General features: G+C 38.9%; 2 protein-coding genes across 4 annotated transcripts in view; one reads left to right on the top strand and one right to left on the bottom strand.

The window, feature by feature from the left end:
• Positions 1–3221, bottom strand: part of wasf1 (WASP family member 1) — a 67732-nt gene extending 64511 nt beyond the window's left edge. For all 3 annotated transcript variants that reach the window (XM_053479527.1, XM_053479538.1, XM_053479549.1), the window contains exon 1: positions 2900–3221. The gene's annotated coding sequence lies outside the window, so the exon portion shown is untranslated. The remainder of the gene's footprint in view (positions 1–2899) is intronic.
• Positions 3222–4167: 946 nt separating this feature from the next.
• On the top strand, positions 4168–21347 carry cdc40 (cell division cycle 40 homolog (S. cerevisiae)). Its single transcript, XM_053479518.1, has 15 exons — positions 4168–4353; positions 6058–6144; positions 6420–6549; positions 7122–7208; positions 7297–7436; positions 7529–7625; positions 9096–9235; positions 10758–10832; positions 11480–11525; positions 12451–12552; positions 12838–12953; positions 13391–13524; positions 18893–18969; positions 19865–20009; positions 20807–21347. Exons 1-15 carry the CDS (start codon positions 4174–4176, stop codon positions 20982–20984), a joined length of 1734 nt encoding a protein of 577 aa, XP_053335493.1. The 5' UTR covers positions 4168–4173; the 3' UTR covers positions 20985–21347.
• Positions 21348–27373: the final 6026 nt, after the last annotated feature.

Below are 27373 nucleotides of genomic sequence, written 5' to 3'. Positions count from 1 at the left end.
TGTGCAGCGATTGATGAATCCAAAGTCACTTACTCACTCCTTCACGGTCTATGCCGCTTTATCCTGTAAAGTACCTGGGGAAAACCCCACTAAGCACAGGGAGAACATGCAAACTCCATGCACAGACCCGAGACGGGAATCGAACCCGAAACCTGGAGGTGTAAGTCAACAGTGCCACTGTTCATCCAAAACCTCTTTTTTTTTTTTTAAATTAGTATCACATTGGGAGTTTTTTTTTTTTTTAATCATGATACTTACAAAATCGCAATACAGATGGAATCGGCACCTGGGTATCGTGATGATATCGTATTCGTACGAATGTTATTTTTCACTTTTGTAAATCTGTATATTTGTAAACTTGTATATTCTTTATATTTTTTAATTGGAAATTTTATCTTTACTTGAAATGTATTCTTCTCCGTTTCTGAACTGAACTCTTTCCATCCCATCCTACCTTTCCATTTTAGGTCATGGATCACATCGCCTATCGTACTGTGTATTAGGGATGAGTATCACCAGGGACGACCTGATACGATGTCATCACGATACCCAGGTGATGATGCGATTTGTATTGTCGATTTTGTAAGCATCACAATTTTATAACTATCCTGACTCTGTATTATTATTTTTTCTTACAAGGCTAAACAAACATATCTAATATTTCGCTTCCTTCCACACAGGATGCTGTACTGCCTGCTAATGTGGAAATAGTTTAGTGTGCGCCACCTGTAGGATCAAAGAAGAACTCAACATTTTACTAATTTTTTTGTTTAAAAATAACCTATTTTTGGGTCATTGTTGCGATATGCGATGCGCCCCACACAAACGATTCACAGAATGGATCTGACCCCATTGTATTTTTATGTCCTTTTTCATCTTGTCATGATAATGATACAAGCTGGTACAATTCAACAAACCACATAAATCCTAGAATGTACGTGTTTACACATTTAAGTATTTAAATTTCGCCATCACCATCATGCTGTCCTGCAACCTTTGTGCAATCCTACACAGCCTTATTATTGGTCGGATTTTAGATACGTCTGAGATTTTAATCTAAATATTCTGGCTGTCTTTAGCCGCAGTGGCTCTAAATCAGCCGAATGGGTTCAAGGTTGAATGTGTTTAATGTATTACACTTATTGTGGGTGTAATAAGACGACCGATCTCAAATCTCCGCCTTGATGACGTGTGTGTGTGTGTGTGTGTGTGTGTATGTATGTGTGTGTGTGTGTGTGTGTGTGTGGCTGTGACAGCAACACCGAGCTACAAATCATAGGTCGAATGAGATTCTATATGTAGAATCCAGGGTGCGTTCCAACATCACGTTCTTTAATTCTTTAATGATAAAGAATGACCAGTGTGACACATGAGCATATGTGTGCGTGTGTGTGTGTGTGTCCAGATGACACACTGGAAAGTTTCAATCCTTGTACAAAAACCAGACCGTACTGTCTTATTTTAGTATATTGTATTCCTATAATACATTCTTTTTTTATAGTACATAATCCCATAGTTTGATACGATACCTTATTATGCGATCTCTAATGTGTACAGCCTGTGTGTGAAGGCGTTGTATGTGTGTGTGTGTTGGGCCTGTTTTGATTACTAGAATAAAAGTACACACAATTTTCTCTACAAATGCAGATCAGAAACATAAACAGTCACTCCAAGCTGCAGTAATTCTCCTTCATACTTTTTGCAGTCTCGGGTTTCACACACACACACACACAGAGACAGAGAGGACGAGAGAGAACGATGTGTGTGCTGCTGCCCTTCCCCCTTACAATGGAAAAAAATCATGGAGATCATTCTAGTTCCAATGAAGAATCTGGTGTGTGTGTGTCTTTGTATATATATATATATATATATATATATATATATATATATATATATATATATATATATATTTTTTTTTTTTTTTTTTTTTTTTTATGTTGTATTATTTATGTACAATATTTATGCATGTATGTATGTATATAAATCCATCATATTTTTTGCTCCTGTTCCAACCCCTTAACTACAAAACTAAATTTTTGGGATGCATGCATGAATGACACGCTTCTTTTAAATCTGTCAAACTGACATTCTGGTGCGAGTTGACTCATTGTTTGGATGAAAAACATGGACTGAGTAAAAAGAGGAGATCCTGACATTCCACACCACACACACATACAGAAGCACCAGATGTGGGGAATTGTTCCTCCCACTGCACTGACATGCTTAAATAATGATAATATTAATAATAATAGCAGATGTTTGGTGGTACGGTGGCTTAAATGGTTAGCACTGTCGCCTTGCACCTCCAGGGACTGGGTTCGATTCCCGCCTCAGGATCTGTGTGCATGGAGTTTGCATGCTCTCCCCTGTATTTAGTGGGTTTCCTCTGGGTAATCTGGTTTCCTCCATACAGATTAGGTTAAGTGTCGTTTCCAAATTGCGCATAGTGTGGAAATCTTGATCATACCACAGGCGTAAAAATGGGAATAAATACAATGGTGACCATTGGCCTCCAAGGTCTCTAGTTGGACTAGGGGTACCTAGATGGATGGATAGATGGATGATTGATTTTATGTGCACGATCCCTAAATATATATGTATATACATTCTCTTTCTCTTGCGAACACACACCAGGTAGAGAAAGGAAGCCATTCTGTCTAGGATGCATGCATAATTTACCCCACACCTGTCACACGCTCATGGTCAGTCCGGTGTAGCCTTACCTGAGCCGGTACATGCAGCTCGACATTAATTTCTAGACACAATGCAATGCAATAATTTTATGCATAAGCTCATTTTCCATATAAAGAATACAGAACATCTAAGAAAAAAAAATGCATGCATGGAGGTATATGTCTTTTTTTTTTTTTTTTTTGCAATAATAAAAAAAAAAACATACCTGTATAATGTTGCGTTTATTTGCCCATGGCTCCTTCTCTGAGCTGTGTGTGAGTGTGTGTATCCCTGTATTCCTGTCACTTTTCCTGCAGTTCCTATTCCCACTCTAAGGACTTCTCCTCATTGCTGAAATGCCGCTTGTGGGTTGCACCGATGCTCTCCCGGCACTCATCCGCAAAGCATCCGGATGCACAATCAACCCTCGGGACGGTTTCTCACCCTAATCTCAACAAAAAACAAGCGGATCTCAACACACGTCCTAAAGATGTGCGGCTTCACGGGCGTGCGTGAGGTTACAGCGCTCGCGCTGATAATCCATGTGAATCCACCTCTGTCTGCTTTCTATTGTTGGAGCTCCTTCACGACACGAACCCCGCCTCGAAGCAAATCGCATCATCTGATTTGCCCACAGGCCAAAGTGTCCCGCCTCCTCCATAAACCTAAACCAATCGCGAGTGTTTTCATGAGTAACGGGGTTCGTTACCTTTAAAAAGCAAATATTAAAAAATTATGCGTTCTGACAGTTTCAAGAAAGCACACTAGGCGCATATTTCCAATATATTCGATGTTACCAGAAGTGTTTATGATTTAAAAAATAATTTGAAGTTCAAGAAGGTTAAGTTTAAAGGTTAGAATAGACCTTTTTAAAGGTAATAAACCCCACCCCAAAGGAAACCACCTCATCTGATTGGTCCATACGCAGATAAATTCCCGCCTCCTCCATAAACCTAATTCAGTCAGGAGTGTTTCCACGAGTAACGGGTTTATTACCTTTAAAAAAAAACTCAATTCGAAACATTTAAATCTGTCCTACGTGCATTTTAAATAATAAATTACAGCAACATTTCATATAAAATACGCGCCTATTAAGCTTTTATTCGAATTGTCAGACGCATACTTTTTTATTTATAAAACATATCACTTATCCACTATGATAAAATACACAAAATACAAACATTTTGCTTTTACACTTTGTAAAAATGTTTTATTATAACTGTCTCTCTTTTCATTATACATTATACATTCTATTCTCTAAAATAGTCCCGTGGGCAGAAATCCAACCCTTTAAGGTCCTAGAAGTTGCATAAACGTTTACTACACAATTCTATTATTTTTAAATAGAAAATTACACATTATGACAAATGATTTAATAATTCAATTCACGTTTGTACCTAACAGCGTAAGGTGCACATGTAATTACTCTTTCAAAAAATATAACGCCTACAACGCTATCTAGCGTTCATGCAGGACCCGCGTACAGCAACAACATCGAAGATGGCGGCTCAGGTCGGTTGCCTCGTTGCGTACGGCAGCGATTCAGACTCAGAGAACGAGCCCGAGTCGAACACAAATACAGAAGAAGTCGATCCAGATGCACACGCACATCTCCAGCCTTTGCAATCTGGAAAAGCGACAAGTTTGGTTCTAAATTCAGCTCCCGAAGTCGCTGTAAAGGTAAGCTAGCTAGCAGGCTGTGGTTAGCTAAGTAACTAGCTACATGCCGCCTAATGCCTGTTAGTAAGTTATCGCACTGATTTAATGGCTGTGTGTCACTAACTGACACTTTGAGACACATTCTAAGACCTTCACATACATTCGGAAATCAAATTCAAGAAAGTACAGCTTATTACTACAGTGTATAAGTAAGGCATTAGGCAGGTACGTTGTAAGATAGTTAGCTATGAGAGCTAGGGATCAACTGATACGATATCATCACGATACCTGGGTGCTGATTTGATCTGTAATGTGATTTTAGAAGTATCATGATTTTATAAATATACCAAATGGTCAAAAAAAAGTAGATTTTGTTACAATTCAGCACCAATGTGGAGGTAGTTTATAGCGCACCACCTATAGGCCAATAGAGGAACTGCAGCACATTACCACTTCAAATGCAAGCACACTGTACTGTACTGTATATTAAAAAATGGAGGGAAAATTTTGATTTAGGCATAAATCACGATTCTTGTGTGTGGTGGGTTGCGTATCACCACACTAAATCCAAAGAACTCGACCCTTTAAAGAACTATTTTTCATGTTTATAATAGACATGAATCGGCAGATCGGGCAGTGACCAGAACTGTCTGTTTTGCAGTTTGATGGGCCATAACCAGTGATCAGCCGATCAGCCTCCGATATTAACGATTCTGTAACGAACGCAGAAGTTTCCGAACGGCGCAACAAAAACACAGTTTTATGGTGTTACATTATTAACAATTGCGCGGTTTTAAAAGCCTCCGATCTGCCTTTTTCCAAACTCTGTAAGCAAATCAGCTTTAAACCCCATTCATTACAACACACCTACACAAGTCTCAAATCACCATGAGCCCAAATTACTCGAGCCCAGGGTGCCTGCATGCTTACTGCATGCAAGATCTTTGGGGGCAAAACGTTTTTATAATCCTACAGGTGGCGCATTCTAAACTATTTACACATTTTCATCCCATGTGGAAGGAGTGCATTATTTGCTAAGTTCGTTTAAAAATTGAGAAATTTCCCTCTGGGATTAATGAAGTTTTTTTTTTTTTTTTTTTTTTTTCTCGAATCAAAAATAATAATTATGGCAGATGACGGAGATATGCGTTGCTTGGTTAAATGTTAAACTCTTGTATTTGAAGTTATTTTGTACTGTTTAAATGCTACATAAAATTTTTAAGTAAGAAAACTAATGTTATAAGGAATGGGCTATGTTTAATTAATCATATGGTTTTATGCGTGAAATTGTAGCAAAATCAGGGAAAAATGTAAAAGTGTTTTTAAAATCATAATAATTATTTTTAAAATATATTATTATAGAAATTTTAATCGAATCTGCACTTTATCGTGTTAATATCGTATCAGGAAGTGAATGGTGATGGTCATTTGTACTGCATATGCATTTTAATAAATAATAATAATAAAAAAGATTATTTGAGTGGCGGTGCATGAATCGCCACAGAAAAGATTTAGGATAAATAAGTGAATTAGTTTTTCCTCGCCTCTATTAGCTATAATGTCAGTTTCCTTCGTTTCTCCAAAAGAATAATATATGAATATAATTATCATTTCCTCGTGACATAATTAAAAAAAACATTTTGTTCAATGCTTTACATCTTAATCCGATTTCCATTCCAATATGATCTAAGTCATGTTGTTGGTGTTGATGGTGGTGTCTTGCAGGAAGATGTTGAGACAGGAACACATCTGGATCCCTCTCTCAAGGAGATCACCTACAATCCTACCTACGAGACCATGTTCGCACCTGAGGTAAGATCTGTTCTTGTAGAATTTTGGTTGGCAGTTAGATCTCCTGTATCATTCCACACCTGCGACAGATAAACCTGAAGCCCAACGTGTGCAAAGCGAGCTTGAGTAAGATATACTCAAGATATTCTACAGAGAAGCATGTCTCAATGAAATGACATGTATTGCATGTGTCTATGAGTTGAAAGAGAGAGTGGTAAAGGTAAAAGGAAAGACAAACAAAAATGTGAGCTAACCAGGCTGTTTTTTTTTATTTTTTATTGTTGTTGTTTTTACAGTTTGGACCTGTTAACCCGTTTAGATCTCAACAAATGGCTGCCCCGAGGAACATGCTGTCAGGATACGCCGAGCCTGCTCACGTCAACGACTTCATGTTCGAACAGCAGCGGAGGACGTTTTCTACTTTCGGTAAGGATCACATGTGACTTATGCAGGAGTGGCATGGAAATAAATCTCAGACAAAGGACATTAAGAATGGGAATCACTGTTCAGCACCTGATATAATGTAATTAAAATACCCAGGTGCGGTTCTCTATCATGATTTTATAAATATTATGATTTGATATACAAAAAAAAAAGTTTTTATTCCAATAAAGTTTTTGAACTTAAAAAAAAAAAAAAGTTGCCATGACTCGAAAGTTTTATACATTAGCTTTATTCAACAGCTTCAAAGCTGAATTTAACATGAGAAGTGTACAGGTATTCTCCGACTTATGAACATTTAAGTTCAAACAGACCGCGGTTCTATGAACAATCGGAAATGCGAACAAATTAGTAGCATGCGGGCAGGTGTGCGCAGATTCAAAACAATCGCAATTCGTGATTGAAAATTATTATTATACAGTATCAGCTCATCCTTTATTATAGCCGGTTTACTGTGAGTAAAGTTACCCTTCGTGTCGAAAATGTTCCTTGGACAGCTGGTGTTTTCCAAGGTGATTCTCCTTCATCACGTACAACATCTCTGCTCTGTTTTACAGGCTACGCCCTGGACCCCTCCATGGACACCAGTCAGCTCTCTTCAAACGCTTATATAGGCGCAGTGGACGAGGCGGAGAAACACAAAGGTAACAGGTCGTGAGCGACCTTGTGTCATCTAATTACACTGTGGTTATTATTACGGCCAGGTAACATTGTCGCTTCCGTTCCCCCCAGGACAAACGGTTTTCGAGACGGGTCCGAGAAAGACAGAGAAGAGGAAAAAGGTGAAAGGAGGAGACGCTTCGGAGATCGATGGCTTTTTAGGCCCCTGGGCTAAATATCAGGATGAGAAGGATGTCGCTAAACCCTCAGAGGTAACATGATAGTACAGAATAAAGTGTTGTTTTTTTTTTTGTAGTAGTAGTAGTTTTTTTCCCCTAAGCTTATAATTTGTTTGGACTGACAGGAGGAGCAGAAGGAGTTGGATGAAATCACGGCGAAGAGGCAGAAGAAAGGCAAAAATGAAGACGAGGCTCCTGCAGAGGAGAAAACCATACTGCACGGTGAGAAGCTCGGTTTTTTTATTCTCTATGAAATTCGTATTAAATTTATATTGAAAGCAGCATGGATTCTGTTGGCTAATAGAGCTGGAGTAATTCAAGGTCTCAGGTTGTGGTGGAGTTGTTATAGGTCTTATTTTTCATTTTTGCCTGTTACCCAACAGTGTCTGATCAAACTTTGTGTGCTAGTCGGTCTTTTGTTAGTCCTTTTACACTTTTTAAATTATTTGGTTACAAACATTAATTTTAGGGATGCACCGAAATGAAAATTCTGGGCCGAAAACGAAACCGAAATTTTTGGATGCACTTGGCCGAAAACCGATACCGAAACCGAAAATGGCTTCATTAAAAAACATGTTTAAAATATTTTCTTTTTGTTTGTATTAAAAAAAACTACAAATTAATTAAGCAATCAAACTTTTATTGATAATAAATAACAGTAATAAGGATGTTTAACAATAACAAAACTAAATAAAATTTCTTTCTGTAACAAAATTGTGCAAAAAAAATGCTAGCTGTTTTTTTACTTTAATTTTAAATTACTGTACCAAACAACAGTGCACAAACAGAAGAAAAATAAATAAATCCAACCTCTTACTGTAAACAACATAACTATACACACTAAATTGGTCTGCTTTTAATTTAAGCAAAAGAAGCAGGTTTATCTTTATGAACAAAAGTTTTTCAGTTTTCTGGCTGAAGACACAGTTCCTCTTCTCATGAAGAACATACTGCACTGAATAAAATCACGCGGCTCAATGTGGTGTATTAGCCTACGAAATCCGATGTCCTCCACGACTGAAAACGGCTGGTCATCTAAAGCAATGAATTCCATTACTTTCTCTGTTATGTCACGTGCTTTAGCACGTGACCCACTCTTGAAACTTTTGCAGAGCAAATGTTGCATATTGCAACTTTGCTGTCCTCATCTGAAACTTTGAAGTGCTTCCAAACCGCCGACATACTCCGTGTTTGATGCGTAATGACAGCGCGAACGAGACGGGAGGATGGGAGAAGCGTGGCGACAGTTTCGGCTTTTATTTTCGGCGCTTATTTTCGGCGCTTTCTTACGTTTCGGCCGAAACCGATAATGCTATTTCGGCCGAAAATTTTCGGCGGCCGAAATTTCGGTGCATCCCTAATTAATTTGACTAGAAAGTACAAATTGTGCTTTCTCTCATCTGGCGCTTTAACAAGATTATCAGTTCTTTTTCTTTTCGTAGTGTGTAAATGGGTGTGTGAGTGTGTGTGTGTGTATGTGTGTGTGCCCTGCAATGGTTTGGTACTCTGAAATAATTCCTTGTGGTCTCTGAATAGAATGGGCGACCATTTTTCTTGTTGTTCCTTTGTGCTTTTAGCTTTAAACTTGAAGCTAAAAGCTTAGAAATAATCCACAGCCATTGTAAACGAACCTTTCAATGTAAATGTAGCATGTCCATTTACCACTCTGTCTTTATTTTTTTGTCGTTACAGTTAAAGATGCGTACGATTACCAGGGCCGCTCTTACCTGCACATTCCGCAGGACGTGGGTATCAACCTGCGCTCTGCAGACATTCCTGAGAAATGCTACCTGCCGAAGAAGCAGCTGCACGTCTGGACCGGACACACGAAGGTAAGAAGGGGGTCGGTTTGGAAAAACACAACATGGAATCTAGGCGATCTGCGGTCAAGTTGTCCTTAACAGATTAATCAAATTCACACTAGCATAACATCTAGGTGTGTACTGGATTTCTTGAAACTATTCATAATATTTAAAATCACACATTTGTATCATTAGTGTTTACACAAAATCATGGCTCATTCTGATATCCGTTTATAACTATAATATTTCAGATAGTTAATCAACCTGGTCAGGGTTTTAAATGTATAGATGAGAACTTTTGTGAAATGTTTAACATAATTATAATAGTTTCTATAGAAAGTTAACGCGTGTGACATCAGACCTAATATAGAAAGTAGTCAGATGCAATTTTGTCTGAACTTGTTACAGTAGCTACTGAAACTGGTCTAATGTTATATAAATTAAGAATTCTTTGATAGATTAGAGCATGGACGATGATGGAAAAGTGTAAACATTCCAGTGTGTAGTGAAAATGTATATACTTTTATACTATAATGAGCATAAAAATCATTTGATATTGAGTTGTTCGGAGCTGATAATTAAATAAGATAACTGTTAGTCAGGACAATTGGTTCCTCACGGAACAAAATGTGACCACAGTATCTGTTTTAATGAGCGTATAAGTTATGGTTGTGTGTGTGTGTGTTTGTGTGTTCTATATGTATAAGATTGAGGCTCATGATCTCAGCATACGTGTCGTTCAGTTTAGTAATATGTATTCACTGCACGCACGCGCGCACAGCTTCAGCTCTAGCGTGACGGAGATGACTCGTTTGCTCGCTCTCTCGCTTCTGCTCCCTCATATGTTTACATACCCTAAAACTCACAGCTCTGCATTTTAACGAGACACGATACGATAGAGATGTATTTTTTAAACCTAATCTAAATCAACCTAGAAATATTCATCAGTCATGCATTATATCGGTTTTCTTTCTTTTAATTTTTTTGTGAGGGGGGGCGGGGGCGGTTCATTCGTTCTTTGGAGCTCGGTATGAAACGGCTAGGAGCCTTTGCGCTCAATGTTGGTCATGGTTTTGAATTTTTTTTTTTTATGCCTGGAAGATGATGTGAACAGAATGTTTAGATATCTGCCTGAGTTTCAGCAGATTTAAAGAAAAAATCTGATATTAACATGGAGGTCGTGTGTCAGGACGTTTCATACATTCTGCATTTTTCATTTTACCCAATTTTTTTGTCTTGGTTTTTATGTGAATTTAATTAATTGAACCTCATACTCATGTCACATTGGACATCTGCTTTGTGAATAATTGCATGAATTATTGTTCTTTCTTGGAAGAATATTTTTGAGTGACCTTTCCATGAAATTTCGTACACTGGCAGAACACCGAGCCAACACATGTGCACTCTGAGATGCTGCTTGGTTTAAAAAAAACAGTGAATCAGCAACTTCACAATCTTCCATTGTGCTCGATGGCTGGTGCGCATGATGACGTTTGCAAAAGTAGTTGATATTTTATGGAGGCTTGAGCTTTATCTCCATTCCCGTTCGCAGGGCGTCAGTGCTATCCGGCTGTTTCCTGTGTCTGGTCACCTGCTGCTGTCCTGCTCCATGGACTGTAAGATCAAGGTGGGTTATCTTTCAGATCATTCTGTAACAAACTGGTGACATAACTCCCAACCCCTACAGTGTCACTGATCATTTCACGAGTCAACATCCAGACTTCATCTGGACGACCGACAATCGTGACTTAACCTGCTTTCCCATTGCTCAAGTATTAATATGAGAAATACCCGAATTATATTATATAAGACCTCCCCAGGTCATATAATACCAAGACCAAAACTTACCTCTGCCTCTGGTAGTTCAAGCTGTGTCCCTTTTTGAGTACTTCAGGCACTTCAGGACATTCGGGTAGTTTATCTTTTAGTAGAACTTTAGCATGGTGCTTATGATGAGAGCTTTTTTTCAGAACAGAGTTCACTTCATGAGAATAAACCATGCACAGAGTTTTTCCAAACAGTTAAAGTCTAAATAATAAAATGCCTTATCCTGAAGGTGAAAGGGGTCCGATTTAACATTGTAAATGGTTCTCTCTAGTCTACTGCATCAGCTTCATTATTAATTATGATTTATAGTTACTTAATCAGAGTCTTTAGGAATATACATAGTTATGTTTAATAATTCCGCTTAGTCACAACCGGTCTTAAAAGCCCTTTTTTTTTTTTCTTTCTTTCTTTCTTTCTTTCTTTCTTTCTTTCTTTCTTCTCTTATAGTTATGGGAGGTGTACAACGACCGGAGGTGCTTACGGACGTTCATTGGTAAGCTCAGTTTTCACCCACGTCCATTCTTCATATGTTTATATACATTCCTAAGGTTATTTAGGATACATCTATTCTATGTATTTTCTACCCAGAGAAAAATGAACTCCCAATCAATATACAAGCGGTGTGAAACATTTAAATAATTTAAATAAAAGTTTTAAAGAAGCGCGTATGTTTGTGAATGGCTGAGGTGGCTTGGAGACCACTGCAGTTGTTCTCGTGAGCATTCAGCAAGTGAAAGGCCTGATCCTCTATCATTTACAAACACCACTTGCACATTACAGGAACTCAAATGTTTGGGCCTTTTGATGGAGTTCCTAGGAGGCCAGCATTTCAGACATGAAGCATGCTGTATGATCGTGGCTCTAGCATAAGGAGAGAACTTCCAAGAGAACTTGGTGGTGTCAAAGGGGTAGTGAAACACTGGGATGAGTGTGTTAGTGTAGGAGGGGAGGTTTGTCTCTCATAACTGTGTTCTGTTATTCTGCACAATCAAAAGTCCCAGTTTGACTTGAACACCATTTGTAATTGTGTACCTTATTGTTCTCTCTCTCTCTCTCTCTCCCTCTCTGGTGCTGATGCACAAAACAGGTTCAACACAGTAATAACTTTACTGTTGGATCAATCATGTTTTAGTTTTAGGATGGAAGTTTGATGAATAAATATAGATGAACAGTTGGTGCACAGCAAAAAATAATGCCACAGAAAATTAACATGTCATCAGTTAACTGCGAACTCGAATCCTGACAGTGCCGGATGCTGGTTTGGTTCTTTGCGATCAGCATTTTCTTTCCAAAAGCATAGGCATTATGCAGTATGAGCAAATCTGCATGTAATTGTCATGTTCATCATATTTTTTTGATGCATCTAAATATCCGTTTAAGAAGCTGGCATTAATTCCCATCATTCCTGTCTTCTGCAGGTCACAGTAAAGCAGTGCGTGATATCTGCTTCAACAATGCCGGTACTCAGTTTCTCAGTGCCGCATACGACCGCTATCTCAAACTGTGGGACACGGAAACCGGTGAGTTTAAGACACACACACACACACACACACACACACACACACACACACGTTACATGCTCAAACTCTCACTCTTAAGAATTTGTGATAAAAAGTATTAAACGTTGAATTTTAGTCTCTCTCTTGCTCTCTGCTCCACCAGCAGGAGGCGCCAAGTCCACTCGGGGACGTTCCAGAATCAGTATCATACTGGAACTAGACCAAAGTTAAAAAAGTGGGGGAAAAAACTTTGTACAAGCCTAAATTAAAATTTTCTTTCTTTCCTCCTTTCCTTTTTTTTTTCAGGTCAATGCATCTCAAAGTTCACTAACAGAAAAGTGCCCTACTGCGTGAAGTTCAACCCCGATGAAGACAAGCAAAACCTGTTCGTCGCCGGCATGTCCGACAAAAAGATTGTGCAGGTTAGTGTGCGCACCCATGCAAGCGGCGGAAAAAGTGCCTAGCTCTTAACTTCCAGCGCGCACACACACACACGCAGTAAATCTGAAGACAAGACCTTATTTCACACTCTGTGCTTCCCTCTATAAAGAGAGCGGAGTGTATTGAAGTGTAGATAGAGTCACATGGGGCTTGCAGAGCTATCCATAAACCACAAGAACAGCAGCAATGGAAAAAAAAAAAGAAGAAAAAAAAGAGCGTAGTCCTTTCAGCCGTAAACGTGCCAAGAGCAAATAATCACAACTGAGACATCACCAACCTTGTTTCTCTGGGAGTCTTGCTTTCTCTTAGACCTCCAACACAACAGTCTATCCTTCACTGACAGAGAGGAAAAAATTATTTGGTGTGTGTGAGTGTAGAAGAGACTAACCTCTGTTTGTCTCGACTTTTTCACTTAAAGTGGGACGTTCGCTCCGGGGAAGTGGTTCAGGAATACGACCGTCACCTGGGAGCCGTGAACACCATCACGTTCGTGGACGAGAACCGCCGCTTCGTCAGTACGTCAGACGATAAGAGTCTGCGCGTGTGGGAATGGTAAGTGGAAGCAAGGGATCAATCAGGATGGTGGATTGAATGATTGACATGCAGTAACAAAAAGCGGCGATATCTAATATAAAGCATAAAGCACAAAATAAAGAGGTCTTCTTTTCTCGATGAGTTCAAGAAAATCCAAAAAAAAAAGTGTCTGCCCGAGACCAGCACTGTGTGAAGGGATGCTCTTAGAGCTTATACAGTAGTGGTGCGAAACTAAGATTATTGCAAAGTTTAACCCTTTTAATGAAAACGTACTGCTTTAAGTGTGGTGTTATGTTTGGGCCCATTTTTGACAAAGGCATGATATTTTTACTTAAACTATGTATTAAGCACCAATTGTCCAAACTTCCGGCCACTTCTTTTGTACTGACTACATCCCTGTAAGTGCTAAACCCCGCCCACTCTGATAAAAACCATCGCGAGTTCAATTCCCGGGTGTTGCTGTAACCTCTCGCAGTAGGAAGCCTAAAGAGAGCTGATTGGCCGAGCTCTTTCACAGGGCCGGGATGAGGGGTACTTACCCACATTAATCATGGCTCTACAGCCAATCAGGAGCGTCTGTGACATCACGTAAGCAGAAGGAGCGCTGTCCGCCGATTGTGTTACTCCGCCCCAACAATACGTGAGCGAGCACTTCGAAAAATAGATGCAGTCGTCTGGCGTCACATGGTTCGTAGGAAACACAGAATACTCAGTCGGGTGGGCCGAAGACTGATTGTAGTAGCTTAATGTGGAGCCCCCTAGTGACGGGGAGGAATTAGACATGACTAAATTAGAAAATATTGGAAAAGTTGGAAAATAAATCCATGCTGAATGATAGCTGTACTAGAACTCAGTTATACTGTGCATGCACACACTAAATAAAGATAATTAAAACTGATTAAATGGATGATGATTAAATATTTTTTTAGGTCAGTACATTTTTAATGACAGTAACCTGTATCCACATCATCAAAAAAAGAAAGCAGTCAAAACTTTATACACACCTTCTGTTTTGTGATCAGTGATCTGTTATTTTCTACATCCTAAAACAATACTGGATTTTCTTTCAAAACTATGAAATAACACCTATGGCATTATGACACAGAGGTCAGCTGGTCTGGAATAGTTCTTGCAAGAACAGTATTGTCAAGTGCATTTGCAAAACCCATCAAGCACCGTAATGGAACTGGCTCTCATGAAGACCTTCCCAGGAAAGCAAGACCAGTACTTACCTCTCCTGCAGAGGAGAAGTTCATTTAGATTTACCAGCCTCAGAAATCACCACTTAACCTCAAACAGCACCTTAGATTAGAGCCGTTTTGAAGCTTTACAGATCATAAGTAGCAGATACATCACAATATCAACTGTTCAAAGGAAATTATCGTATATTGGTGACGCCTTCAGGATTAGAATTAGAATTAAAGACCATGGAATTAGAAGGTGTGTCCAAACTTTTGAGTGGTAGTATATTGTATATTGCACAGATATATTTATTTTTTGTCTCATAACGGTGCACATTTTCTTCGATGTTGGCATCTTTGCAGCAATGGTTAAAAACAGCAACGGCCATAAAGTTTTTTTTTTTTTTTTTTTTTTCCTGATGGGAGTGAATTCAGCTACACCTCTCATTTAATTGTTTAAACTCAAGAAGAGTTGTCTAGAAAGGCATGATTCAGTCCTGCACCATTACTGACCTTGTGTGAGTTCTGCTGATTGATGTGACCACAATGCGTCATGCTGAAAAACACTCAGCAAAATTATGGAAGTGCTCGAATTTTAATTAAGTGATGGGAAATTCAAAACAGCACTTACTGGAACTGAGATGTTCCAGGTGTAGATGATGAGTATTTCTTTCTTACAGGAAGCATAGAATGAAGAAAAAAAAAAAAAAAAAGTTGGTCAGTGGAGCAGATTAAAAACATTGATTAAAAATACTTTTTAGTTTCAAGAAATTATATGCACATTACTCTAATAACAAAAAGGCCGCTTTATGTTTGCCGTTCGTTTCTTGTTTTCTTAAGCGCACCTTGGACAGGCACCTGAACTTTTCACGCTTACTGAACTGAAACTTCCTATTGCCCTCAATCATGTTGCCGCTACTGGTTTGACCTTCTACAGACATCGCAGATCATCCAGCAGCGCCTGATTTCCTAGCCGCTCGGCTTTCACCCTCTAGCCACGCTCCGTAGCTGTTTTTAATTTAAATAGCTCCTGTCTAAAACCTCGGGCTATCCGTGTGCCAAAAGCTACTCATGCTTTCACTCGCAGACGCAGAATCGACCCGAGCCGAGCTTCCACTCTCCAGCTCAGGCTCAAGTTACACTGTTTTGGCTTTTCACAGCATTGTTTACTCCGAGATTCCTTACCAACTTGATAAGAAAACACAAGCATGGCAAATATTTTAAAAAGCACTCTGGTGTATAGCACGTTAAGAGAATCCGAGCGTTTGGGAGCTGGTACAATCGCCCTCCAAGCACCAGCACAATGATACTGTGTGTGTGATTTTTATTTATTTATTTATTTATTTATTTATTTTTAAAAACCCTCAGGCCTACTCAGATGGAGGGATTTTTAAAGATCAACAGCCAGGGAGCTTGTGAAAATATTTAACCAAGGAAACAAATCTATTTATATAGAAGCAGAAAGAAAGAGAGAAAAGAGCAAATAATGAAACGAGCAAATTGGATGAACATGTTTGGAGGCATTGAAGAAAGCCGTGCTCACTATCTACAGCACAGAATTAATTTGAGCTTTTTTTTGGATGTAACCTCGCTCAGGTTTTAGCGACCGCCCAGTTTCCAAGCCTCTTGCTCTGCGTCTGTTTATACATTCCAGATGTGGGAGAGAGGCAATGAAGTAGGCGATATGAAATTGCTTAAAGAGTGTGCATGCGTGTTTTCCCACCAGTGGAGATTAATTAAACTTGTAACGACACACCAGACCTTTTCACGTTCCTCCTGTATAAATAGTAATAGTAAACTGTTATTACATACTGCAATTATTGTAAGAACATAAACTGAGACTATTTATAAAGACCCGGCAAACAGACAGAGAGTGATATTTGCTGTTGTGTATGTATATTTTAGCGTGTTTTAAAATGTAGTATTGACACCTGATCCTGCTATTCCTGTACCAACACCATTAACCAGGCGTTAGTGAGCTGAATAGGTGAGTTGACACCACATGAGCAGAGCATTAGTGACTTTGTGTTCCATTCCACATGGTTTCTATTTCAGTTATAAATGCTACCAGAAGAAAGAGAGCAAAATGTTTCATTCTTGGTAAGAAATATTGAACCTGGGGCTTTCAAGCGCTTTCTCAAGTTTAAGTAGCGCTTAAACGATTTTGAATTGATTCTGACTTTTTACTTTTTTATCATTATCAAAATATATCACCGCATTTGCACAAAATACAAAAACGATTCCATCTTCTGTAAATACTCGCATTTTGTGAGCGTATCGCTGCTGCTGCTTCTTCTTCTCCTTTCGAGTTTATTAGCTGTTGGTGCATCAGTGCCACGATTATTGGCTTTCATTTGAGCCAGCTAAAATGAATTCTGATTCGGAATTTACTTCCAGTCTCCCAAGTATGACCGCACTACAATTCCTGTTATCCGCTTGTTACTCAAATGAGGATGGGTTCTTTGTTGAGTCTGGTTCCTCTTAAGGTTTCTTCCTGTTGGCATTTCAGGGTAGTTTTTCCTTGCCAGCGTCACCCTCAGCTTGCTTATCATGGTCAATCTGATCATTTATATTCGTACAAATTTTCTCACATTTCATATAAATTTCTAAAATTTTCTTTTGATTGTGTAAAGCTGCTTTGCGTCAATGACCATTGGTAAAAGCGCTATAACCAATAAAATTGAATTGGACAAATGTACACAAGGGAACCAGAGCCTAATGTAAAGTCTATATACCTAAACAAGCAGAGGAACCTAAATGTACACATACCCAATCACCAGGTCTTTATGGTTCTTCTTAATTGTCCCTCTATGATGCCAGTCTTAACACCATGTGTGTTTCTTTTTCTGAGCTTTTTTTTTTAAGATGTCCTAATCCCAATAGATATTTTAATTATTATGTAAATAGGTATGCAGGAAAACAGTCAATTCACTTTAGATTAGATTATTTATTTATTTATCTACACTGTCTGGCCAATAGGAGGTTGCACACGCCAAGATTTCCATGCCCGCCTTTTAGCTTTTGATATAGTGTGATGTCCCGTTCGTGTCAGAACCACTCTTTCACAATCTGAATCCCTCAGTATACCTTTACCATAAAAAATAAGTCCATGGATGAAATACCCTGGTCATTCAGTACATTCAGGTCATTAGCTGATGTCATTTTGTTGCCGCATAATGTTGCTAATGAGCAGACAGAGTCTAGATCTGACCGGCTGAAGCAACCCCAAATCGTAACACTGCCTCAAGAGGCGTACAGTGGTCACTATACATGACGAGGCTTCATTCCCTGACGCATACATCACTCTGGAAAAGGGTCAGTCTGAACTAATTAGACTACATAACCTTTTCCCTTGCTCTAAAGTCCAATCTTTATGCTCCTCAACAAATTTATTTTTATTTATTTTTTAATTATTTTTCTCAGTTTTTCTCCCTAATTTAGTCGTGTCCAATTCCTCCCTGTCACTAGGGGGCTCCCACATTAAGGCTACTACTACCACTCGGTCGGGAGGGCCGAAGACTATCACATGTTTTCTCTGAACCATTTTTTTGAACTGCTCGCTCACGCATCGTTGGAGGCGACTGAACACACTCGGAGGACAGTGCTATCCGCTCCTTCCGCTTGCATGAGCTCACAGACGCCCCTGATTAGCTGTAGCGTCGTGATTAATGTGGGAGCACCAAGTACATCTCAGCCCTCCCCCTGAGAGAGCTTGGCCAATCAGCTCTCTCTAGGCCTCCGCCTGCGAGAGGTTACAGCATCATCCGGGGATCGAACTCGCGATCCCTGAATGATGGGGCGAGCACTTTACCACTTTTTTTCTTTTCTTTTTTTTCTTTTTGCAAACTGCAACTGGAGGTCGTCTTATAGCCACACAGTTGTTTAGTCCCAGTCCTTTGAGTGCATGTTGCACATTGTGCATGTTGAAATGAGAAAATATAAAACAGGCTTTTTTTTTTTTTTACCATGTATTTTTACTCAGCGTTTTAAGTGATCTCTATTCAGGTTGTTCGCATTTCTTGCATGGAGTTGACGGTCCAGCACTGTCCTTGTCCTTGTTTTAATAATGTGTTGAAGGGTTCTTAACCAAATTCAAGTCATTCAAATCTCCCTAATTGTTGTTCGTGCTTGATTTAGGCCTATATATAAATTTGGCTAGGCAGTTTTTTTTTTTTCATTAAGATTGTTTTTTTTCCCCCTCATAGGGATATTCCTGTGGATTTTAAATATATTGCAGAGCCCAGTATGCATTCGATGCCTGCAGTGACGTTGTCCCCTAACGGTGAGTGTCTCTTTACTGTATGTACTGTATATATGTATGTTTCTTAATTTAGTAGTGAGTTATTATATAACATTTTTCTCTTTTTTGAGGAGCAAAAAAAAGCTTAATGTCTGTTTTGGGAATGTATGAATAGTAAATTAATTTCAAGTGTAATGTTCATTGTTTGGGCAATCTACACAAGTGCACAAAGTGTCTTTTAATGCATGACTAATTAAAAGAAAAGCAGAACAAATAGTCTTTTTGACCTTTTTGTTAAGCGCCTCTACATAACCAGTCATCCATCTGTCACTGTAGTCAGTAGAAATGCATGACTTCAGTGTTACAGACTCTGGTCTCAGGTGCAGCAGTGTTGCTAGGGTGTGTGTCTCTGTCTTATTTAAATAGCACAGCTATAAAACAGATGCGTTGGTGTCAATAGCGTCTGTTCTCACCCTGATCGGTGTTTGACAGTAGCAGCGACAGACGTCAGGAATGCTAAAACAGGAGCTAGTAGGGGGGAAAACCTGCAGTTTCTCTCCGTCCCACTTTCTTTCTCGAGTGCACGTTGAAAGCATTCTGCCTGGATGCTGAGCGTTTCAGAGGGCCAACAAGAGGCCTTGGGTTCATTTTAAATAGCTGCCTGATGAGTGTGATTTGTACAGATATATAGAACGGAACAGTGGTATTGTTCAATTCAAATGCTTCCAAACAAAAACCATTATAATTTCGTGTGAGGCGCTAAAGATCACGACAATTTTACAGATTTACATTCATATAGATTTGCCAATAATTTAACATCATGTACTTTTAGATGATGCTAATAAATCAAACATCTAGTTATTAATTCTTTGTTACATGAAACGTATTATTGCAATACTCAGTTGTGCTCTCTTTCCCACTCTCTTTATTTTCACAGGGAAGTGGCTGGCTTGTCAATCCATGGATAATCAGATCCTGATCTTTGGAGCTCAGAACCGATTCAGGCTGAACAAGAAGAAGGTCTTTAAGGGTCACATGGTGGCTGGATATGCCTGTCAGGTGGACTTCTCTCCAGACATGAGGTAAATATCAGAATATCATTGATTTTAAAGTAAAGTATAAGGTAAGGAACATCTGTTAAAGAGCTCATGAGTGTGGATTGCATTAATCACCAGAAGTGTAAAGAAATAATTGGACCAGAAGTTTCGGATGCAGGCATGTTGATATACTACTGTAGCTTAAATCTGTGTGATGGTGAAAATTTATACACCGATGCATTCCCCCCCTCTTCGGAAGATTGAGTCTATGCAGGTTTCTTTTTACCTCATGAACCAAAGTGCATTGAATGTATTTCACTAGGTTTTCTTTGTTCTCTAATCCTGAAAAAGGGTCAATTTGGACTCGTCAGACCACATGACTTTACTCCATTTCTCCAAAGTCCAGTCTTTATGTCCCTTAACAAATAAGTGTTTTTTCCCTAATTAGTCTCACACACATGCTCTTTCTTTCCCCATTCCTTTTTTTTTTTTTTTTTTAAACACATTTCCAACTTCCATTAAGTTGACAGTTCAGCCCTGTCCTTCCATGTTATAATAATGGGTTGGACAGTTTTTAACCCAATTTCAGTAACGTTTCATTTTTTTACTTGATGCAGGCTAAAAATTTTGACCAGGCGGTGTATATATGGAGAAACAGCATGTACATATTCATAAGATTATTTTTTTAATTATGCAAGAAGAAACTGTGTGAGTTATTTTAAATCCCAGTAACACAGTTTCATGTCCCAGTTATTTGATACAGATTTTTCGTCTCTTCCTCAAAAGTCTATAGCAGATGGTTTGTGATGTTCTGTAATAATCTACTTATTTTCTCTCTGCAGTTACGTTGTGTCTGGAGATGCAGACGGGAAGCTGAATGTCTGGGACTGGAAAACCACCAAGCTGTACCACCGAATTAAAGCACATGACAAAGTCTGCATCAGCGCTATCTGGCATCCACACGAAACCTCTAAGGTCATCACCTGCGGCTGGGACGGACAGATCAAACTCTGGGACTAAGATGGAGAGGATGGAAGAATCAAATTTCTTAACCATCTTGTTAGTGTTTTTGTTCAGCTCATGTGATCGTCATTGTATCTGGTAATTCCAGATTTGTGAGGTTATTGGCTTTGTGAAAATTTAATGGACTGGTATCCAGCCCTTTTTTTTTTTCCTTTTTTTTTTTTTTTTAAACTTCCCCTTCCATTTCCGAGACTCTGGGTGCTTGGACTGCCTGAGGGGATTTTTATCTGGTGATTCTTCATTTTAGTGTTCCTGACATGTGCTGCTAAAGCCATGCTTTATAACACTTTTATGTAATACCAGCTTTTGACTTCAGCTACCCAGTGTTTCTTTCTGAACATAATAAACTATTTTGTACTTTAACAATTCGACCAGACTTTCCTTATACAATATTTTTGTTTAGAGTTTAGGGCTGAGGTGTTTGCATTACCACTTACGTTCACAGTACTACACTTGCTCAAAGTTTAACCAGATGCCCAAGTTTAGTAAAAGTGCTAATGTGTGGTAAATCATAGTGATCTGATGTCCACTTCCACAACATGCTCACAACTGGCAACCCATGAGTTGCAGAGTCTAATTTTATATAGGTGTTGTAAAGCTCAGGATACATTTACTATTTTCATTTAATATTCTACAGCACTGCCATTAGTCCTGTGTCATCCAAACAGTAAAGCACCCTGAGACCATTAATGTGTGGGGTCGCTTTTCGGCCAAGGGAATGGGCTTACTCACAACTTTAATAAATAAAGAAAAGGATCTTCTCCCAACCATCCAACAACAGTTTGGTGCCTTATAATGCGAAAAAAGTGGCTTGGGGAACAAAACCTCAACATTTTGGGTCCATGGGACCTTAATCCCATTGAGAACTTGTGGCCAATCCTCAACAGGCTTAGTGCACAAACAAAAACTCTCAAATTCTGACAAGCTCCAAGCATTCATTATGCAAGAATGGGCTGCCATCACTCAGGGTGTGGCCCAGTTGTTGATCGACAGCATGCCCGGACGAATTGCAGTTGACTTGAAAAAGAATTGTCAACACTGCATATATTGACAATTTGCATTGACTTAATGTAATTTTCAGTAAAAACCTTTGACACTTATGAAATGCTTATAATTCGCCAGGTGTACCATAGTAACATCTTACAAAAAGATCTAAAAACATTGAAGCTGCAGACTTTGTGAAAATTAATTTTTGTGTCTTTCTGAAAACTTTTGACCACAGCTGTATGAGGTCAATCTTCAAAGCATAAAAGTCACTTATTATGCAAAATTCCCTTTTTTTTAATATATTTTTTTTATCTTTAGTGTGTGTGCCTGTGTATACACAGGGGTTGAACAATAAAACTAAAACACCTGGTTTTAGACCACAATAATTCATTAGTATAGTGTAGGGCCTTTTTTGTGGCCAATGCAGCATCAATTCTTTCTTGGGAATGACTGATACAAGTCCTACACAGTGGCCAGAGGGATTTTGAACCATTCTTCTTGTAGAATAGTGTCCAGGTCACTACGTGATGCTGGTGGAGGAAAACGTTTCCTGACTCGCTCTTCCAAAACACCGCAAAGTTGCCCAATAACATTTAGATCTGGTGACTGTGAGGCCATGGGAGATGTTCAACTTCACTTTCATGTTTATCCCCCCACTCTGTCACCAGTCTTGCTGTGTGTATTGGTGCATTAACATCCTGATACACGGCACCGCCTTCAGAATACAATGTTTGAACCATTGGGTGCACATGGTCCTCCAGAATGATTCGATAGTCCATCTGGCACGTATTGGGCTTAGGGAATGCCATTAAATTGCAGCCCAAACCATCACTGATCCACCCTAATGCTTCACTCTGACTGTTCATACAACAGTCTGGGTGGTACACTTCTTTAGGGCTCCACACCATAACTCTCCCAGATGTGGGAAAGACAGTGAAGGTGGACTCATCAGAGAACAATACATGTTTCACATTGTCCACAGCCCAAGATTTTCGCTGCAGGCACTATTAAAACCGACGTTTGGCATTGGCATGAGTGACCAACGGTTTGGCTACAGTAGCCCACCCATGTACATTGAACCAGTGGAGCTCCCGACAAACAGTTTTGGTGGAAACAGGAGAGTTGAGGTGCAAATGTAATTTTGCAGTGAGTTAGGAAACTGTGGTTTTATATTTTTTGGATACAATCTGGGTTGGCACCCGGACATCCCTTCGAGACAGCTTCCTCTTGCGTTCACAGTTACTCCTGTTGGATGTGGTTTATCCTTCTTGGTGGTATGCTGACATTACCCTGGATATCGTGACTCATAATACATCACAAAGACTTGCTGTCTTGCTCACAGATGCACCAGTGAGATGCGCACCAACATTTTGTCCTTTTTTAAACTCTGATATGTCACCCATAATATCACTTGTGTGCATTGCAATATTTTAAGCAAAACTGTGCTATTACTCTGCTAATTAAATCTTTACACTCTGTGTGATTATTATTTTAGTATAATGTCACAAAGCTGCTTTGCAGTAATCAATATTAAGATCTACATCCACTTCTAACACCAGTGTAATAAACAGACCCAGTGGTACTCATACTGTGCCTTTTATTATGCTTAAAGAGAAACAGTGACAATCTTCACAAAGACTGATAAGCCGTCACATCACAATATGAGCCACACACTGTCAAGTAACAACTATCAGAAAAGCATAAACCAAGTTAACTAAGGAAGCTCTGTGGTAACACTCCACAATTACTGCAGACCTTAAAGCTCACGCAGAACATGAGAGGACTTAGAAACCACCCATGTAACACTGAACAGGATGTCCCTTTTCAAGTTACTCAGACGCTATAAAATAATGAAGTGACAATAAAATTGTGGAAAAAATATATACACACTACCGTTCAAAAGTTTGGGGTCACTTTCTAACTACATGATCATTCCTGATTTTTATTTCTTTCTACATTGTAAAGAAATGCTGAAGGCGTCCAAAAAATGCATTAATCTCCTTTGAACAGTTAATGGTGAGATGTTTCTGCTACTTCTGCTCTGTAAAGACTTCATAACGCCTCTAATCTGAGGTGCTGTTAATTGGTCATTTTTCAGGCTGATAACTCTAAATGAACTTCTGGTCTGCGGCAGAGGTAGGTTTAGGTCTCGTCCTCCTGGGATGGCCTTCATGAGAGCCAGTTTCATTATGGTGCTTGACGGATTTTGCAAATGCACTTGACAATACTGTTCTTGCAAGAACTATTACAGAAAGGCTGACCTCTGTGTCTTAAAATAACAACTAACTGTTGTTTTTCTTGTTGTTACATAATTACCTAATCCCATATGTGTTATTTTATAGTTTTGAAATCCCCAGTATTGTTGTAGAATGTAGAAAATAAATCACTAAACAAAACAAAGAAATTTGCAAGTGACCTCAAACTTTTAAACGGTAGTGTGTATATTTTAAATATCTTACACCTTTGCACACACACTGTTAGTTTTTAAGTAATATTTATAATAAAAAAAATACAGAAATAAATGTTTTATTATGTTAGATTCATTAAATTAATTCCAACCTTCCAAAAGGACAGCCATCTCTGCAGCAATTCACCAATCAGGCCTATATGGTAGACTGGCCAGAGTGTCTCATCAGACCTGAGAATTTTGTTTCTCATGGTCTGAGAGTCATTCAGGTGCCTTTTGGAAAACTTCAGACAGGCTGCCATGTGCCTTTTACTAAGGAGTGGCTTCCATCTGGCCGCTCTACCATATAGGCCTGATTGGTGGATTGCTGCAGAGATGGTTGTCCTTCTGGAAGTTTCTCCTCTCTCCACAGAGGACCACCTCTTGGTCACCCCCCTGACTAAGGCCCTTCTCCCCCGATCGCTCAGTTTAGATGGCCGGCCAGCTCTAGGAAGAGTCCTGGTGGTTTCGAACTTCTTCCACTTACAGATGATGGAGGCCACTGTGCTCATTGGGACCTTCAAAGCAGCAGAAATTTTTCTGTAACCTTCCCCAGATTTGTGCCTCGAGACAATCCTGTCTCGGAGGTCTACAGACAATTCCTTTGACTTCATGCTTGGTTTGTGCTCTGACATGAACTGTCAACTGTGGGACCTTATATAGATAGGTGTGTGCCTTTTCAAACCATGTCAAATCAAGTGAAATTACCACAGGTGGACTCCAATTAAGCTGCAGAAACATCTCAAGGATGATCAGGGGAAACAGGATGATCAGGGGAAACAGGATGCGTCTGAGCTCAATTTTGAGCTTCATGGCAAAGGCTGTGAATACTTATGTACATGTGCTTTCTTTCTTTCAATTTTTTTTATTTTTAATAAAGTTGCAAAAATCTCAAGTAAACCTTTTTCATGTTGTCATTATGGGGTGTTGTGTGTAGAATTCTGAGAAAAAAAAAAATTAATTTCATCCATTTTAGAATAAGGCTGTGACATAACAAAATGTGGAAAAAGTGATGCGCTGTGAATACTTTCCAGATGCACCATTTTTTTAGCTTAAGAAAGCAGATTAAAAAAAGGTAATTTGTCGATAGTCAACTTAGTATAAATAAATTTTGCCTATTAACCTACTAGCGGTGTTGTGTTTGTAGCCTTCTAAGTTCTCTTTCTTGCTGTCCATATCGAACATCCTCATGGTCACATGATAAAGGGTGTCCGAACCTGTCTCTGGGAATCAGATGAATGACATTATGGTCTGACTTGCCAAGGGGCCTGCTGCAGACACATGTATAAATGTCTTGTTCTTTCCCATAGCACTTATCAAGGATATTCACTCCTCTGGTTGGGCATGTAACATATTGGTACATTGAAGGCAGTAACGGAGCGACATCACAGGTATTGAAATCACCCAATAAAAAAAAAGGAACATTGGGTAAATTATTGCAAACCTGGGCGATTTTTGTAGCAGTTTCCTTGATATCTTTACGTCCTGGGACATACACTTAAATGAATATAATTTGTGGAATATTCCAATGGGGAACTGGTACAACAGATAAACACATTAACTCATATTGTGGCGTATTAACAAAGTCGGTTAGCTCAAAGTCTACTACCCACTCGTTTCTAAGGTATGCTATCATTCCACCTCCCCTTTTTTTCCCAGTAAGATTTGCATCACGGTCTGCCCTGAAAGAGAAATTTTCATGTAAGGTGACGTCACCTGATCTGTTATTTAGCCATGTCTCTGTAAAAAAAATACAATGACTTCTGTAATACCATTGATTTTCTAGAACCAATCTTGTGAGCCTTGCCATTTTGTTTGGGAGAGAGCGCACATTGGACATGGTTATTCGTGGAAATGTCTGATAAATCTGTTGATTCTCCATAACTCCAAACAGGTTCACTTGATCAGAATTATATCCATGTTCATTATAAACACCCTTGTAGTTCATAGTGGACTTTTGTGTATTCTTTACAATGTTGTGCATTTTGTGTTTGTTTGAGAAATTACATGTGTTTTCTTTAAAGTCGTTTGAACATATTATAATAAACTTTTCTATCTCCACTTTGAACTGCTTGTACTCTACATACATGGTGCCTTGTGTGTAAACTTGAGAACCAACCATCTTCTCCTGCAAATCGATGTGACACTCCATTTGATACAGTGTTTCTCTGAAAGATAAATTCAGTAGGAATGAAATCGTACACAATACACAAGAACTTCTTATGTTGCCAACTAACATGCCATTTACATTATTGTATAGTAGTATATAGTGTAGTATATATTATCTGTGTACTTACTGTATGTCATTCATGTACATCTTTAATTTCCTCATAGATTCACACATATTTTCAGCTTTTGTCCTCAAAAAGTTGCTAGCTTCTTGTTGATCATTGTTTTGAATTAATTTTTCACAGTTATTTATCCAATCAGAAACGATCACTATTCGCTCAAGAAACCCTTCAATGTTCTGGAGAGAAACAAGTGAAAATTATCACAAATAATAGCAACTTGGTTCATTTTATATTTGTTGTTGTTTGTCTTTCGGCTGCTTCTGGCAAGGGGTTGCCACAGCGGACAATCCGTATAACACTAAAATATCATCCAAATATTATCTCAGCATGTTTAGGGGCTTATTGCTATGTGATGGAGAGGAAATGATCATCATAATTTTCTCTTAAAACATTACAAATTACGTCGGTCATCTAACTCACACGATTATATTAGCAAAGGGACAGGGTGTGTTTTACAAGGAGTGCAGTTGTACAACAAGTGGTAGTACAATATGGAGAGATGAAAGATGTTGTATTTAGTTCCTCCAATGTCACAGTAGCAGACTGCTGAAAGGTTCCAAATAGGGACAAAAAACCCAATTATAACTTTTTATACATGGGTTATAATAATAAAGCTTTTCCTTGTACCTCTCACAATTGGCCTTTCAATAGTAATGAACATT

The sequence above is a fragment of the Clarias gariepinus genome, chromosome 2, assembly GCF_024256425.1.
Source record: "Clarias gariepinus isolate MV-2021 ecotype Netherlands chromosome 2, CGAR_prim_01v2, whole genome shotgun sequence".
Classification (NCBI taxonomy): Eukaryota; Metazoa; Chordata; class Actinopteri; order Siluriformes; family Clariidae; genus Clarias; species Clarias gariepinus.
The sequence above is the reverse complement of the archived record's forward strand: the minus strand, read 5'-3'. Positions and strand labels throughout refer to the sequence as shown.